General features: G+C 37.8%; 1 protein-coding gene across 1 annotated transcript; it reads left to right on the plus strand.

Moving 5' to 3' along the window:
- Positions 1-744: 744 nt before the first annotated feature.
- Positions 745-16,158, plus strand: LOC121367902. The gene is made up of 2 exons (XM_041492351.1): positions 745-877; positions 13,100-16,158. Exon 2 carries the CDS (start codon positions 13,132-13,134, stop codon positions 13,750-13,752), a length of 621 nt encoding a protein of 206 aa, XP_041348285.1. The 5' UTR covers positions 745-877; positions 13,100-13,131; the 3' UTR covers positions 13,753-16,158.
- The last annotated feature ends 1,720 nt before the right edge of the window (positions 16,159-17,878 follow it).

Genomic DNA, 17,878 nt, shown 5'->3' on the forward strand with positions numbered 1-17,878 from the left:
TAAATGTACTCTAGTGATGTCGTTTAACAAAATAAACTACTAGTATCTGTTGGGAGATTCTTGTTTGGTTTGTTTTGTTTTGAGTTTTTTTCTATTCTTTTTTCTTTTTTCTTTTTTTTGTGTAGAGGGTTTATTGGGGGTTTTATTTTATTTTTGTTTCCTTCTTTGTTTATGTTTGTTATAAGCATATGAAATACATTTACGACATTGTTTTTCTGTACAATAAAATAGCATTAAAATCCAAAGGGCGTGGGCGAATGGGAAAATATTTATTCTCTCTCTCTCTCTCTCTCTCTCTCTCTCTCTCTCTCTCTCTCTCTCTCTCTCTCTCTCTCTCTCTCTCTCTCTCTCTCTCTCTCTCTCTCTCTCTCTCTCTCTCTCTCTCTCTCTCTCTCTCTCTCTCTCTCACACACACACGTTTATTTGCCGCCTAGTTTCTTTCCACTGTTTTTTTTTACATAATGTGTCACCTTGTCTTGTCCATGACCCTAATACCAGCTAATGTGTGTTGTGTCTCGTGTGAGTCATCCGTTTATCTACTCAGGTAATCAGTGTCTGTCAATGAATATGTCACTTGTGTTTATTTATCATGCACATATACCCTATTTTTTTGCATCTGGTCATTTCTTTCTCGTGTCGAAAGATGCATTTGAAATAATAATGCCTATTAAACAATAATATTATTATTATCGATTTTTCGTCCATTTCCCAGTAAGATTTGCACGGGTATGTAGCTCCTCGACTTCTGAATCAACACTGAGGTCTACTGGGTATGAAATATACACTATGCGGAAGTGACGTATGAACTGTGCATCAGACCTCGACATTGTGACACGCTTTTTGTGCGCCAAGCGAAACCGGAGCGTTACTTGTACAGGTAAGACGAATCTTCCAGGTATTTTAACTATTATATTGATTATTATTTTTCAAAAGGTAAACTATTATTTACAGTACTTTGCAATTAATATACACACAAAATGCTTATTTCTGTTTGATGTAATTATAGTACGAACAAGATGACAGGAGCTCTTTGAAGACACATGGCTATCGATTGATTAACTGCCGACACGGGGTTTTAAAAAAATGTTTTGTTTTTTTTAAATGCAAAAACAAGAACATCTTTGTTTGGGAGCTTTTTTGTACTTTTGTCTTTGAGCTTTGTTCGTGAATGGTCTTTATATTTAATAGTTACTGTGACTTTCCATGGTGGTTTTGTTTGACATAGGTGTTAACAGCCATACTTGCCGGTGTTGGCGGCTGAAATGCAAATAAATGACGTCAAGCATGACCAGGTGAGATCTCGGTCAGGTGTTTTCTTTATCTTTATGACCAAGTTAGCGTCCTCGAGCTAAGAATGGTTATAAAATTAACAAAATTAATGTTGGGGGGGGGGGGGGGTTAACGAAAGGGCATAGCATTTGTCCAAAAAGGCTAAGTATGCACATCAGGTTCAGCACAAAGAAAAATGTATCTTGAACCGAATATCTCAAACAAAGACTATTTTTAATTTTTAAATTGATACGCTATAACAATCTGTACGGTACACGACGTTTTACTTTAACAGTTTAAAGTTTGTCCCATCATCCTACAAAAATGTTTTTTGTAAATAATTTGTTTGGTTTCACGTAAGAAGAAAAGTAAAAGTGTTTTAGAAATAACAGAAAAAAAAAACAATTTGTGTGTGCAATATAGAAATCAATCGGCTAAGAAATAACTAAGTACTAAATTCCATAGTATGAAAAAGGCGTTCCCTGTGGGAAGGACTATAAGTTAATATTGTGATGTAGATGCGTTACAAAATAGAATTTGAAATGTATCAAATTTCCAACCAAAAACAAAGTGTTTTGTGGGATATCTGTTTCAAGGGAGAGGATCTTTTGTACACATAGCCTAATGTATTTTATTAAAATTTCAAAGTATTATTTTCTAAAATGTCTGTAGGGACAAAATTCAAAGCTTTCTATGTTGTCCTGTTTAATTTTAAGAGAACAAGCTATTATTTAAATGTATATGTACGAATACTAAGTCTTATATCTTGTCATAGAGTATAAAATTAAGCGTAGACGAGATAGCCGCATTTTAGTCATTGAATTTCAGAAAACAAAATTACTAGTATTGTATTAAAACTACTTATAATACTGCGTGAATTGCGCGATTCTCGGGGCAATAGCGTTAACCTTTCTGCAGTAGTAATCGATGGTTTCTGATCAATATCGATGACTCAAACTTTCATACACGTGTGTACCTCGGCAGACGTTCACGCGCATAATTCGTCAGAGAACACAAAGATAATTATGTATTTAAATCATGTCGGGTAATATGCAAAATATTAATAGTTTAGTATTTTAAAGAAAGGTTCTGAAACAGAACTTCTAATTGGTGACGAATATGAACTAGACTAAAATAACAAAAGAAGTTAAAAAGGCAGAAGAGGGAATCGGTGTACAGAAATATAGTGAATTTTGAAACTAGACAAAAGGGGTTATTTATAAACTAAAAATGCATTTTTTCTTTATTTGTTGGGTGGTGCTCATTTACTACCCACGCTAAATAATAGATTGGCAGTGGGAACATTTGCACCCGCCACAACGGTTGGGGGTTGAACACTCGCCCACACAACAGATTCCCTCCTTTCACACCAGATGCCAGGGACAGTATTTTAAGGGCACTATTAACAGTTAAGCAGATTTTCTTTCAATATAATTTTGCGTCCCATTGTTTTAAATGTGTATAAATCAGTTAAATGGCAGTGTGTTTTGGTGACTAAACATTCAGTGTTTGTGACCGTGTGTGTGTTAGTGACTAACCATCGAGTGACCGGTCTCCACTGGGCGTGGGCGGTGCCTATTGCTTGCCGCAGGTGTGTCTAAGCGCCGGCGGGTTACGTTCAGTTGATTGAGCACGGGTAATAAATACTACCAGCTATTCTCACATATGTATAGCATGTTTGTCGTTTACCCCGGACGCTGGAGGTTTTATGGTCTTTAAAAATAGATTCCACTAGTCAAATGTTATTATAAAAGAACTGAAAGCTGTATAGGCTACCCGTTGAAAGGTGTGGGCCCGTTGAAGAGAATTTCGAAGTAGGGGGTCCATTGACAGAACGAATGCGTGGTGTCCGCGGGGGGAAATCACAAGCTACTGGTGGACTTTAAAGGGAATGCTTCCCAAGCTTTCACTATTATATTATAGATTTGTTACTTTTTAAAGCGTCTGTCATTTTGAAAATTGGGGACCCGTGATCCCTACCCTCCACGCCAATGTATCGACCCCATACCCTTCTACATTCTCGATGATCCTGAAGCGTGCAATTTCTGTCGGAGGTACCGTACTGTATATCCATGCAGTTTAACAGTTTAACCCGTTTTTTGTGAAAACCAGCTGTAGGCCTATATCATTTTTGACATATATATGATTGAGGAGGCGAATGTTGGTAACAGATAACATTTTCTTAAACGTTTGACAGACACTTTTTTCCTTCTATTTAAAAAAAATAAAATACTTACAGTATTTAGATCTTGGTAGAAAAGTACTTTTAATAAGTGTATAAATGAGATACACAGGAAAGGTTCTGTTACGAGTAATTTTCAAGTGGCAATTTGTGAATTGCTAATGTGAACCCAGTCTAAACCAATACCACAACCTATTGACAGCGTATTTGTGTTATACGAACCGAATAGGGTGACACACACACACACACACACACACACCGCCACCGTCGTCGTAAGAAGGGGTAGAGACAGTGTTGGGTGTATAGTGCGGAACTAACTTTTACATTTGACTGGGTGAAGTCTAGCATGAAATTTGTGTTAACTTTGCAAAAGCGCTTAGTAGCAGTTTATGAATTTTAAAGTAGTTTTAATCATTTCTTCATTTTCTTGTTCACTAAATTCTAGATTTCCTAATAAGATCATTTTACAATTTAGATGTAAATAGTTTCACATGGAATTGTTTGTTCATTGTTCAGGGGACAGTAGACAATGAAACGATCTGTATCTTCTATAGGATGCCGTTTAAGGGGAGCTATATATACGTTTAAGGGGAGCTATATATGTTTAAGGGGAGCTATATATACGTTTAAGGGGAGCTATATATACGTTTAAGGGGAGCTATATATGTTTAAGGGGAGCTATATATACGTTTAAGGGGAGCTATATATACGTTTAAGGGGAGCTATATATGTTTAAGGGGAGCTATATATACGTTTAAGGGGAGCTATATATACGTTTAAGGGGAGCTATATATACGTTTAAGGGGAGCTATATATATACGACTCTCGCTCCACATTACTTCCCTGAGATAGGGGGCGGGACGTAGCCCAGTGGTAAAGCGATCGATCCCCGTCAGTGGGCTATTTCTAGTTCCATCCATTGCACCACGACTGGCATATCAAAGGCCGTGGTATGTACTACCCTGTCTGTGGGATGGTGCATATAAAAAGACCCCTAGCTGCTAATTGAAAAGAGTAGCCCATGCCGTGGCGACAGCGGGTTTCCTCTCTCAATATCTGTGTGGTCCTTAACCACATGTCTGACGGCATTTTACTAAAAATAAAATGTCTTGAGTGCATCATTAAATAAAACATTTCCTTCCTTATTTCCCTGAGATAGTTCAAGGAGAATAATGTTTAGCTCCGGGTCAGGTCATAGGGTTTTACGTGCACATTCAGAACAAGATGTTGTAGCGCACGCCTGTCCCGAGCGCATGTGTCGGCCTCGGCCGGCTCCTCCGTCCAGGACAGGATTTTAGCTCCCCTTAGCATGTGAATTTATATGGTATTAGTATGGTAATTTAATATATTAAAGGGTTCAAACTTAATTTGTAGTGTAATTAATCATGCTTTTTTCATGTCGAGTGATTTATTGGTGTTGAGTGCGGAACCTTTAATATCTTGGTCAGGTGAGAAATTGTCATATAGGTATAATAGGTACTCTTTTTAAACCTTTCACCCCCTCTCTGAATATTCATTTCATTTCAACTTATTTTTGTGCTTATAATCCAATTAAGGTTCAAGAACGCTGTCCTGGGCACACATCTCGGCTATCTGGGCTGTCTGTCCAGGACATTGGTTTAGTTGTTAGTGGTATGTCGGAGGTGTCCTTTTTAAACGGTACACACCTTCCCTAGAAAATATTGTTTTCACCCCTATCCCGTTATATTCCTCGGAAATTTGGGGTTTTGGTAATAATCAAAATATAGAAAGAATACAGCTAAATTTTCTAAGAGACTTATTAAGGCTAAGAAGAGGTACCCCACTGCCCATGATTTATGGGGAATTAGGCGTATTCCCATTAGATATTAAGATACAAATTAGAATGCTCAGTTTTTGGGCCTCGTTGATCACAGGAAAGGCCTCTAAAATATCATATCTACTGTACAAAACAATGATTAGTGAAAGCACTAAAAATGGGTCAAAATTTAAATGGTTAAGTAATATAAACGATATATTAAAGGGGCATTCCTGAGTTTGCTGCAACTTTTAATGTGTTGTCGACTAACAGAACCTTTTCAGCGATTGAAATTACATATATCAAATATATTTTTCTGCATAAAATATTAGTGGCTGTATATTAAACGTGTTTCTGATCGTTCTAATATTTTTACTAGGTTAAATTTCATTGTATTTCCTAAAATATAATTTTTTCGTACGTACGAAATTATTTGAAGTTTAGTCTTCTTATGACCAGAAACAAATTAAATATACAGACACTGATAATAAACAAGAAAATATATTTAATATGTAAGTTTAATCGTAGAAATATTTTATTAGTCGGAAACATCTGACAATGCAACAAACTCAGGAATGTCCCTTTATATAAATTAGGACTGGGAAATTATTGGTTAAACCAGACAGTCAAATAAGAACTCATTTATTAAGTTAGTTAAAAAGTTCAATTCAGACAAACCTGGAACGAAAATATTAACACTTATCCCAAATGTATTACTTATAGAATATTTAAATTGGCACATGCTTGTGGAAATTACCTTCTTTACTTACCTGAAAAAAATACGCATTATTTACAGTCGATTCAGAATCAGCAATCACTGTCTTGCAATTGAAACTGGCAGATGGCAAAATATTGAACGAAAAAATAGAATTTGCCCTCTTTGCAAAATCACAATTGGTGATGAATTTCATTATCTATTTCAATGTCCACACTTTACTAACGAAAGATCAACCTACCTACCTAAATAAATATTACTTCAACAGACCAAACACTTTCAAATTACACAAGCTTTTTAACACAAAACAATTATCTATTATAAAGAACCTCTGTACGTTTCTTAATGTCATTATTAGTGTATTAAAAGACACGCCTTTGTCATAGATTTATTCAACTAGTATATTTTAGCTTTTGTGTATGATATATATAGATAGATAGATAGATAGATAGATAGAGATATAGATATAGATAGATGGATAGATATAATTGTATGCATGTATATTTTAATCAGCAGCCGCCATTGTATTGTATATATATATATATGTTTGTAAACACCTCAATGTAACACCGTTTGGTGTTCTGAGTGAATAAAGTTCTGTTCTGTTCTGACCCCTGGTAATGAACACTGAAAGACGACGATTCGCCTAGCTAGAGGAATGCATAATTAATGAAGCCAATAATATATGGAGGAATGTAGACCGCGGGACATACTTTAAATCGGAGGGGTTAAATACTAGCGGTTGATTACCCTATCCTGTCAGAGGAATCATTATTTTCTTTTAATGCGACTTCGTGCATTCTTTAAGCGTGGTGTCATTAGCCTGGTTATATCTGTGACTTTAAGCTCCTGGTGAATGGCACTTCAAATCCACTAATGTATCGTGGGGGGGGTAGTCACCTTTAGACAATTTTTTTAATGTTAAGTTAAAGAGAGAAAAGTACATTTTCTGTGTTTCAGATGCTAGAAAATCGCGTTTCCGAACTTTCTGAAAGTGTAGGCTACATTTCACACACGGTGTATATACAAATAGTATTTCTATGGCCATTGACCAGAGTGGATTTAGTTAGGCCAGCCCACTCAGTTTTGGTAACGATTCATCCATTCAATCAGTTATTTTCGTGCTTTTATCCAATTAAGGTTCAAACATGCTGCCCTGGGCACACACCTCAGTTATCTGGTCTGTACAGTCCAGTGGGTTAGAGGTTAGACGGAGAGAAGCCAGTTTAATGGCTTTAAGTCGTTAAAATTCGCACTGGGTGGGAGCCGGGAGGCGAACCCAGTACCTGCCAGCCTTAAGTCCACTATACCACCGAGGCCAGTTTTGGTGCAACGAATTGTTTCTTATCATACAACATCGTCATCGTCCTCTCATTATTCTAGTCCACACATCCTGGTCTCACCCCCTTCACAAACTCGTGGACCCGCCTTTGTTGGACTGTTTGGTTTGGGGGCTATTCGCACTCTATAGACGATTGCTGTCATGTTAACTGTTGACCGAGCACTGTATCCCATAACTAAATTAGCATGATAATGACTTGGTCATTGGACGGCGAAGGTGTTAAGCCATCGGGATTAAAGTTGATAGATAAATACCCCTTAAGGACTGAACTGAACTTTATTTACACTCTGGCCGTAATAATACGATATCTGGAGATGGTGGGGGTGGGGCGTCAAAAAGTTGGACAAAAAACAAGTGGGTGGCACAGGGCCTGGATACAGATATATACACACACACTCCCCTCCCTTCCCACTTTGTACCGTTAGTGGGTGGGTTTTGTTTTTGTTTTTTGGATTGATTGGTTGAGACGCTATCTGTTTGCCTGTCTTAGTTATTTTTCATACTTTGATACTTTCGACATATAGTCTTAAGAGACAAAACGCGCTACATTTTTCCATTAATAACAAGGGATCTTTTATATGCACCATCCCACAGACAGGATAGCACATACTACGGCCTTTGATATATCAGTCGTGGTACACTGACTGGAACGAAAAATAGCCCAGTGGGCCCACCGACAGAGATCGATCCTAGACCGTCAGCGCATCACGCGAACGCTTCACCACTGGGCTACGTCCCGTCATCAGTGTTGCAATAACCTATTAAGTGCAGTATGGATTTATTTAAAAAAAAAAAAAAAAGTGCTGAGGCGGCATTAAATAACTTAACCTTTTTTCCTTCACTCCACCTGTTTAAAAATAGTTTTCACGCTTTGGAGCATACACAAAGCTGAAGCTTATTCAAACCGTACACCCTGGAGATGGGTCTCGTATGTCACGTGACTAAATTAGTATGTACTTGATCGACTCGTGCAATATAATACGTGGGCGCACTGCTCCACTGTTCGAACACATACCGCCTAAGTGATGTTATTAACTTATTACAACAGTATACTATTGTGTGTGTGATAAGGAGGCATGAATAAAAACAAATGTAGGCTAGCACGTATCTAGTTTATTAAAGTATATTCTGCTCCAGTTATATTAAGTTTTCATTTTAACTCGATTTTTGTCGAATTAAAAGTTCAGGCACGCGGTTTAGGGCACACCTCGTTACCTGGGCAGTCTGGTAAGGACATGACTTGGGAATCCAATATGAACGGACCAGAACTTAGCGGACCCTTCTGTCTACCTTTCCACTGAATACCTATATGATTAAGGTTTATGTAGACTGTGATGCGGCGCTTCGTGTGTCTGCAAAACGCATGCGGTTAGTCGCAATGAAATGATCGTATATTATGATTTATATGCCCAAAACGCATGCGGTTAGTCGCAATGAAATGATCGTATATTATGATTTATATGCCCAAAACGCATGCGGTTAGTCGCAATGAAATGATCGTATATTATTATTTATATGCCCAAAACGCAAGCCGCAGACGCAAGTCAGAACGCACACACGCGCCGCATTCAGTCTATATGAGCCTTATTGCAAAGTAAAAAAAATTGTTTTACCTAAGTTGGATTGGGTGGTTGGAACCCAATGATACACCCCCCCCCCCCCCCTCCAACCATACGCCCCTGGAGTTATCGGTTAGGGAAAGAAAAGGCGGTGTATGCTTGTGGTCTTTTAACACCCCAATGAACCGTTAAAAGCCTGGGTGGGTGGGTAGGATGCGAAGTCACTACCTATCATAATTCAAGCAGATTGCTTAACCACTACCACACTGATCGTTGGTTTGTTTTTGGGTGAGAGGCGTGTTTGGGGGTTTTAATCAAATTGGGTTAAATGGTTCTCATTTATTTATTATTTATTTATTTATGTATTTATTTATTTAATAGAACAGATGTGTGTAATAGATTGGGATGGGGTTTTTTTTTAAGGAATAACACTTAATTTTGAGTCGCCAAAACTCCTCGTGTTAAACATTCTGGAAAGAACTATATATGTCATCCTGACATCAAGCAAACATCTAGTATTACAAACTGTCATACAATATTGCCGCGGTACACACATTTCAAACGCTTGTAATTGACACTTTGACACTGAACAATCAGTTATGCACGTCTTAACTGCGAAGGTCTTTGTGTTCAAATTAAACTGGTTTAACAGAACAGCAATCAAGATGAGTTTTATATCTGTACGTCGTAAGATCGATCCTCTTCGATGAATTTTTTTTAGTAGTAGTAGTAGTAGTTTTGTACCGGTCCAACCGGAGGGGATTATAGATTTCATCTCCATCCGTCGGCCTGTCCGTCCGTCTGTCTAACATAAAGTTTTCCGGATGGGTTTTTTCTTCTTCGGAATTTCTCAAAGTAGTAAGCTAAAATTGTTTGTATAACTTTATCATGTACTGTTACAGATCACGTTTGACATTCGTGGCGATTTACACAATGTTCACAGTTATGGCCCTTGAACGTAGGAGATAACGAAAATGCAATGCCTCAAAATATTGAACTGAAATGTTATGTATAGCTTTATCAGGGACATGTATTACTTTAGCAGTACTCTCATAAAATGTTTGTTTTTGTTTCTGTTTGTTTGTTTGTTTGTTTTGTTTGTTTACTTATTTACTTATGTATTTAATATTCATTATGCCTAGGCAATCACATTGTCAAAACGTTGTTTCAACTCTGTCGTGTGCAGCTGTGATTTTGACATTTTTAACGGTTTTGTCGTTCATATTACATTTATTTCATCGCGTTACTAAACATGTAACAGCAAGTCAACTTGTGTGAGTCGATGGAATCTTCTCCATTACAAAGTCAGAACCTATCATGTTTAGTGACGTCAATTTCCCACTTCAAAATAGCACATATTTATAAATAATAAATTGGTTTAAAATCATTGACAAAAGCTATTAGTAATGCGCAATCAGCCAATACTTAGCTGGGCACAGCTTTACTATTATTTCTTGTTTTCTCAAAATAAGTAAAAGAAATGAGTTGCAATACCGGATTTTGCTGAAGGCAGCACGAGTGCTCCACGACTGGCATTTCAAGTTAATGTATGTATTGTATGGTTGTATTCAGTCAATTCAAGTACACTGCTCTGGCAATACGCTTTAAATAACTATGCTCGGTGTGGGGCGCGTGTCTGAGATGCGATATAGGTGTAAGATTGTCCGCCCTCCATGGACTCCAGATCCCCGTCGGTGGGCCCATTGGGCTATTTCTCGTCACAGCCAGTGCACCATGACTGGTATATCAAAGACCTGTGTGGGATGTTGCATATAAAAGATCCCTTACTGCTAATCGGAAAGAGTAGCCCATGAAGTGGCGACAGCGGGTTTCCTTTCTCAACATCTGTGTGGTCCTTAACCATATTATGTCTGACGTAATTAAAATGTGTCGCGTGCGTCATTAAATAAAAACATTTCTTTCCTTCCATGGACTCCGATTCACCCTCCTACACTCCTTCCCCCCCCCCCCCCCCCCCCCAACCCCCCATAATCACTTTCCATAATCTCATGTGTGGGCATGTCTTCTCTCTCTCATATCTGTACAATACTTCTTGATGCATTCTCTTTATCTCTTCCTTCTCTCGTCTCTTCCTTTCCTCTATTTCTCCCTCTCTCTCTCTCTCTCTCTCCCTCTCTCTCTCTCTCTCTCTCTCTCTCTCTCTCTCTCTCTCTCTCTCTCTCTCTCTCTCTCTCTCTCTCTCAATAACCATATGTTAAGACTAAGTAGTAACTAAGTTTACACGTGCAGTGGTATCACCTTAGAATGTCTGCTAAAGCGGCCTGACTCGGTTGTTGTTGGTTCATTTCTGTGACACGGTGACAGTTTACGTAAAAATCAATCCTCTTAATTACTTGATTATAAATACTACAATGAGTCATGTGTCACACATACCGCCGGTATATTACCGGAACATTGACGTACTTCGACATTAACCTGCTTCGAATTGTTGGATACAACTTAAAAATCCGAATCTTCTTGTAGAACATAGTCACTGAGCCAAAATTACGAAGTCTTTTTGTTTTTTTAAACCCAGGTGTTTATGCTTTGTAAATATTATATGCAGTTACACGCGTGTAGCTTTTTAAATAAAAAACACAAACAAACAAACAAAACAGATTTGTAAATTCAGCCCAATATGTTAGTTTGTAATTAGCTAAAGGGGAAGGAAGGGATTATTCAGACCTCGCCTTTTTAAGGGTAGCTATCGCTCCCGTTCCCTATCGCTCCCCTGAGACATGTTAAAGAAGAGTAATTTTTAGCTACCCTTAGCATATGACATTACGAGTACCCGGTATCAATTAGGTAATATTGTATATGACATTACCAGATTCTAAGTCAGGGAAGTTATTAATCACTCTTCAAAACAAATTTCAAGGGGACGTCTGATTTAATAGTCCCTAACGACACCTATCACACTGTTCACCTGGGGGCGATCGCCTGAGGTGTAATGGGTTGTATGGTCAATAGCATTTGACGAATACAGGGGCAGGACGTAGCCCAGTGGTACAGCGCTCGCTCGATGCGCGGTCGGTGTGAGATCGATCCCCATCGGTGGGCCCAATGGGCTATTTCTTGTTCCAGCCAGTGTACCACGACTGGTATATTAAAGGCCGTGGTATGTACTACCCTGTCTGTGGGATGGTGCATATAAAAGATCCCTTGCTGTTAATCGAAAAGAGTAGCCCATGAAGTGGCGACAGCGGGTTTCCTCTCTCAATATCTGTGTGGTCCTTAACCATATGTCTGACGCCATATAACCGTAAATACAATGTGTTGAGTGCGTCGTTAAATAAAACATTTCTTTCTTTTTTGACGAATACAAAACGTTTTTCCCATTCCAGTAGGTCTTTTGTGACTGCTACATAAGACTTTAGAATGATCTGTGGAAAATATGTGATCACACACACACACACACACACACACACACACACACACACACCTATAATTTATTATTTATATCGATATTTCTTTTTAAAAAACAAAACAACACTTCTTAAAAAATTGTATAGTCTTAATGGTTTTGAAGTTTCATATGAGTGGTTTGTGTATTTTTATTGCTGCGTTATTATATTATTATCGCTGAACTGTTTTCAATTTGTATGCAAGATGGGACGGGTTTTTTTTTTTTAATTCCTTGCTGCGTTTCTATAGGAGTAACCTATGTGGCGGCAGCGGGTTTCATCTTTCACTCTTGTCCAAGTGTCGGACGGGGCTGACTAGATATGAGAAATAGCTGTATTTTAAAATGTACTAAATTTTGTTAAACAAATATTCCTTTCCCAGGTCGGACCCTGAACATATTTTTTGAGAGGGGACCAAGGGCAAAATGTCACATGGACCAACTCCCTGAAAGGTCATTTCAAGGAAAATTGTTAACAAATTGTTACAAAAAACAAATTAGGAGCATTTTAATTTTTTTAAGGGACATGTCCTGGGCCCCTTTTTACGAAGCTATCTTGGTGCTAAGCTTAAGATCATCTAAAAGTGCAAAAATTAACTTTGTGCACTTAAGATGATCTTAGCGCAAAGATCGCTTTGTAAAACGGGCCGCAGGTTCTCAACATTGGATCCGTCTTTGTTTCCTGCACTAGAGTAAAACGCCTTTATATAGGCCTACACGTACGTATCCAGCACATAATTCAACGGTCTTCAAAATAACAGTCGTAGGGCAATTGTGATTACAAGACCATGACTTAACCAATTTTTTTAAAAAAAATTATATTACACTGATTATTTTTGTCTGTATTTTTCAGGGGAAAAACACACTAGAAAAAAAAGGACACAATGGTTTACCAAGGATTTCTTGCGTGCTTCACCTTGCTTGTCGCTGTATATGGCGTCACAAGCAAATGTGTCCCACCCGTCGGTGGCTTCCCCAACCAAACGATGGAGGAGCGAATGGTCCGGTCGGCCATCTTGCTTTCCGGCAAACATGGCGAGCCGACCCACGACAACAAGACCGGCGTCGTTGCCCACAGCTTCGTCGTGTCGTGCGTCTTTAAGAGTGACGACAAGCCTGTGAAGGAGATGATCTACATAGAGTACGCCTACCCACCCATGGGCTGCTCCGTGTCCGAGCTGCCGGAGACCGGTAGTAACGTTATCGTCGGGCTGAAGCGCACGACCAATGGGAACTACACGTTCGACGAGCCCAGCATGTCGCAGACGGCGGTTTTCGACGCCACGGACGACATATTGTTCATCGTCAAGAAGATCTGCCAGCTGTCCAACTGGACGACCCCGGTCGACGAGAGCCAGGACATGTGTCCAAAAAACATAAACCCCGGCTTCTGCACCAATTACACGCTGCCCAGTCTGGGACTCAAGATCGAGTCCTGTAGCTGGGTTCTGTTTGCGTCTCTTGTCGTTATTCTCGCGTCCATGCTCATTGGTCAAACCATGTAAACGACATCAACAAAAAAAACCAAATTATTCACTAGATTTTTTTTCTCTACCATCTTGTGTAATGTCAGTGTATAATGCTACAAAATGGCACCCTTATAAGATGCATTTAGAAACATTTTCATCAAGACTGTGTAGACTGAGCCTAGAAAAATAAAAGGAAGCTAAGAAATTGTGTATGTTCATGTTATAGATTTTAGACCTACTGGGCACTTAAAACCTTCAGTGTACATTTAACTTTTAAAATGTTGGCCATTTCAACATTTCGATTCAAATAATCGTAAAATGCACTTAAAATAGCATCTTATTGAGAAAAAACCCTTGAAATGTGTGTGGGTATATGAAACATCAAATAACAAATGTAGGTTACATGTAGGCCTATGTGTAGGTCTATTGCATGAAAGCGAGATATTCTGTCCTAAAATTTGAGGAATCATTTTAGTGATGCTATCTTGTTGAACACTATCATTGTCGTTACGGTGTATTCCTATGCTTGATCCATTCCATATTTGATAAATGCTCTAAATTTGCTTTTTTCTTTTTTCTATTTTTTTTTCTTTTCTTTATTTTTACAAATAAATTAGCCTATACCTTGTTTTAGGGGTGAGTTTTTCGTAGGGTTTTTTGCATTTATATATCGATATTAAACAGTAATTATTATGTCCATAATATTTAAATCTACGGTAAATATTGTTTTAATTCGATGTTATATTTTTTAAATAAACATTTTTGTTCCACGTGAACACAACCATATTTCACTTTCATTTACCTTATTTGCAACATGCACAATAACTCAGTCGGAAAATAGGATGGAGATTTAAAAACAAAATTTATGCATTATAGACATTTTTAAATTTTGAAGGAAAGTTATCACGAAACGATATACATATTCATACAACTGTAATGTGTGTAAAATGATATTCCAGTTGACTCGGATGATGTTTGCTCATACACATGTGCTGTCCAACGTGAATTGACTTTTAGCATTTATATACTAGTATACAAGTGTTTGTTTTCTTTAGGATGTTTAATGTGTTTGCTAGTGCCTGTTAGATATGTAATGTAGTTATACATCGCCAGTGACTTGTGTAGATAGGCTTTTTCCATATTGTATGCAAATATCTATAAGATGTACCTTTGTATGCATATGCTAGTGTCCAGTAGATATATTATGTTGTATGTGTATACATGCGAGATATCTTTCTATTGCTTGTTTGTACATTCCTTTTGGAGTATGTATTCTACAGTTTGTTTAAATGTAAAACGAATATCTATGTGCTAGTGCATGTCAAAACTGATAAAGTGCCTGTGTAGATATTTGATTTATAATATTATCTGTCATCTATCTGCCATTTTACAAAAAACACCACCAGTTCATCATAAAGTTATTGCAACGGACCAAAAATGTCGATATGTTGGGGTGGGGGGTTCTTTGGCATTAATTGTAACTGAATCGTTATTCAGGTTATTAGAAAAATATTCTGCTACAGCCTGGGGCCTATTTCACAAAGCTCTCTTTGGCTTTGCTAGACAACTAAGCATCCTCTTTGCAAGTCTTTTAGCATTGCACTGCGATATCGCAAAGTTGCGAGAGTTTAGTGAATTAGACCCCTGGGCCCGGTAACATAAAGCACCCGTAACACTTACGTGAGACGTACACCATACATAATGTGTGGCGTACGTCTGACGTAAGTGTTACGAGTGCTTTGTGTTACAGGGCCTAGGTCTGTTCGGGATATCATCTGACGTCTTGTGTGTGTGTTAACGGATATTGATGTCGTGTCGGTCCTGCATTAACCGGCATTTTGTTTGGCCTGACCTGAGGCCAATTGTTCAAAATTTAACTCAACCAGTCGCAGTAGAACTTTAGCAGTAATGTTCAAAACCAAAATTGAATGGATGCATCATAAGTGCCTACGCGTGATTATACCCAGATCAATGCTTTGAAATAGCATTTTTTAAGCACTTATATGTATCGGAAGATGAAAGCACCTGGAGCGGTCCAGTGATGGTAATTCACATTTTGTTTGGGTAGGTGGGTGCAATTATCTTTTTGCCTTTGAATAATCGTCAAAGGGGAGAGCCCCGTTTCCCTCCCCATTTCAGACGCCTATTAGGTGGCCACTTGTAATTAATCAATCTTGTACTTTTTGTCATGAAATAAAATAAGTGTTAATCTAAGCCATAGTTAGTTTTTATGATTTGAATAAATGGACTTTAGTTCATGTAAAGTTGCTTGAGTTAAACATATTACAAGTTGCTTATGGTTTTTTATGGCGCTAAACACTACATATGCGCCCACCTTGTGGCTTCCATTCTGCTTTTTTGATGTAACAACGAATCTGTATGATCATTGTAACTTTTTATACACATGTAGGTGCTTATTTGATAATAAAATGTTCAAAAAGATGCCGTTGCTTGTCATGCATTGATTGATCGATTCATTCATTTATTTGTATACTCAACAAAATTAATTAAGGGCCTACAGATTTATATATAGTAAAAAGGAAACCTAGATCATTCTGTTTTATGGAGTTGGTGTTGTAGCATGTTCTTAAACGTATTAATTTAAAAAACTTAAAGCGAACAGAATAAGTATCGTTACGAAAAAAAATGTGGAACGAATCCGATCCGAATACACATTTTTATAGTTTTAATAAACCACGAAAAGTGTGCAAAAAAAAAGTGTTTTCATGTGTTAAATTTTACTGAAACAATGTTAAAAGTTATCTGTGATCAACACTTGCTAAAATAATAAGGCTAACAATGAATTAACATTAAGTACTGGCTCTTAATTAATTTTGTTGAGTATATTTATTTTTGTATTTACCTCGGGCACATATTTCTGTCAACAAGGACCGAGGTCTCTGGGTTGAATCGGTACCAAGATACTAATCGGCACGTATTGACAGCCTCGAACCTGACGGTTAGTCTTTTGCTGGGCGGGTCGTAGCCCAGTGGTGAAGTGTTCGCTTGATGCGCTGTCGCTCTAGGATCGATCCCCGTCGGTGGACCCATTGGGCTGTTTCTTATTCTAGACAGTGTACCAGTGGCATGTGCTATCCTGTTTGTGGGATGGTACATATAAAAGGTACCTTATCCGTCTAGCTCTCGAACGACAGAGTTCTCGGGCTAGTGGTTAGTGAGAGTGAATTTCGTGTAGTGGTCTTATATATACATATACATATACATAGATAGATAGATAGATATTACATGTAACTGTTAGCTATGGCCCTGATAGCGAATACTAAATAAGTAGCCATTGGATACCTTTTATCTTGCGAGTTATAATTCTTTTTTAGACACATCGGCCTATTTAACGAGCGAAAACGAGTTGGATATGTTTTGAAACAACGAGTTGTATTAAGATAAATGGTATCTAACGGACGTAACTGTAGCTTTATTCTTACATGTCCCCCAAAACCAGGTTTAAAATAAATTTACAATCTCTGTTGCATGCAGTTAAATTATATGTCACAGAGCAATCAGTTTCAGATTGACTTATATGTCACAGAGCAATCAGTTTCAGCTTGTCTTCGTCGTGCTTATATAAAATATAATGCAAATTTTATATAGAGAAATTCCACAAACAAAACGATATGTGAATAATTTCAGTTTGGTTTGAAGTAAGAAGAAAAGTAAAGGTGTTTTGGAAATAATAAAAACCACAATTTGTTTGTGCAATTTACAAAATAATCGGTTCCAAAATAAATAACTCTTAGTAAATTCCATAGTATGAAAAAAATGGCGTTCCCTTTTTGGGAAGGACTATAGATTAAAAATTATTTTTAATAACAAAATATCAATGACTGGTTTTATTTTACTTCAGCATAACGTGTTGATATAGGCCTACTTCCCATGATGCCACACACACACACACACACACACACACACACCACCACCACCACCACCACAAACATCACAAGCACCACAACCACACCCCGCTTAGAGCGTTAAGTAATTGTTGAATCAAACTTGATAAGATTTAAATCTGTATCATATGACCAATATTTTATTACATGTATGTAATTTTGACAGCCACATTATTGTTAACCAATATGTTACAAATTTCTTAAAACTGAATGCATTTGTACCTTGAAAGTCGATGACGTTAGTTCCCGCGGTTCGA

This window comes from Gigantopelta aegis, chromosome 3 (assembly GCF_016097555.1).
Source record: "Gigantopelta aegis isolate Gae_Host chromosome 3, Gae_host_genome, whole genome shotgun sequence".
Lineage (NCBI taxonomy): Eukaryota > Metazoa > Mollusca > Gastropoda > Neomphalida > Peltospiridae > Gigantopelta > Gigantopelta aegis.